This window comes from Cucurbita pepo, unplaced genomic scaffold (assembly GCF_002806865.2).
Source record: "Cucurbita pepo subsp. pepo cultivar mu-cu-16 unplaced genomic scaffold, ASM280686v2 Cp4.1_scaffold006817, whole genome shotgun sequence".
Taxonomy (NCBI): domain Eukaryota; kingdom Viridiplantae; phylum Streptophyta; class Magnoliopsida; order Cucurbitales; family Cucurbitaceae; genus Cucurbita; species Cucurbita pepo.
Genome location: NW_019652763.1, coordinates 1 through 563, shown reverse-complemented (window position 1 = coordinate 563; position 563 = coordinate 1). Strand labels below are relative to the sequence as shown.

The 563-nt window shown below is 42.1% G+C and overlaps 1 protein-coding gene across 1 annotated transcript; it reads left to right on the top strand.

Annotated features, from left to right (window-relative positions):
• Positions 1-92: 92 nt before the first annotated feature.
• Positions 93-559, top strand: LOC111787192 (glutamate dehydrogenase 1-like; the record flags this gene model as incomplete). The annotated part of the gene is made up of 2 exons (XM_023667287.1): positions 93-396; positions 482-559. Coding segments are annotated over exons 1-2 (306 nt in total), but the record flags the coding sequence as incomplete, so codon positions are not given.
• Between the last annotated feature and the right edge of the window lie 4 nt (positions 560-563).

The window sequence follows — 563 nt, the reverse complement described above, 5'->3', positions numbered from 1 at the left end:
GCTGTTTTTCTTCTTACCTAGAGTCCCTTTTCATAATAATTGAAATATCAATGCCCCTCCCTTGTATTCTTACCTAGAGTCCCTTTTTAACTTGAAGTTTGAACTTGAGACCTTGGATGATCCGGGAATCATATTGAAGTCATATTTCTGAAAGCAATAGATATACCAATGCAGGTTGACCCTGATGAGGTAAATGCTTTAGCACAATTGATGACATGGAAGACAGCAGTTGCAAATATACCCTATGGTGGAGCCAAGGGAGGGATAGGGTGTGATCCCGGGGAGTTAAGCATATCAGAGCTGGAGCGTCTGACCAGAGTTTTCACTCAAAAGATACATGATCTTGTCGGTGTCCACACCGATGTTCCAGCACCTGATATGGGAACAGGTCCACAGGTTGCCTACAAATTATAACACTCAACTTCGTTTCAAGTATTTGGATTGTTTCTCCCTCCTAATTTGAGTGTTTTGATTTGAACAGACAATGGCATGGATACTAGACGAGTATTCTAAGTTTCATGGCTACTCACCAGCCGTAGTAACGGGGAAACCCATTGTAAGTG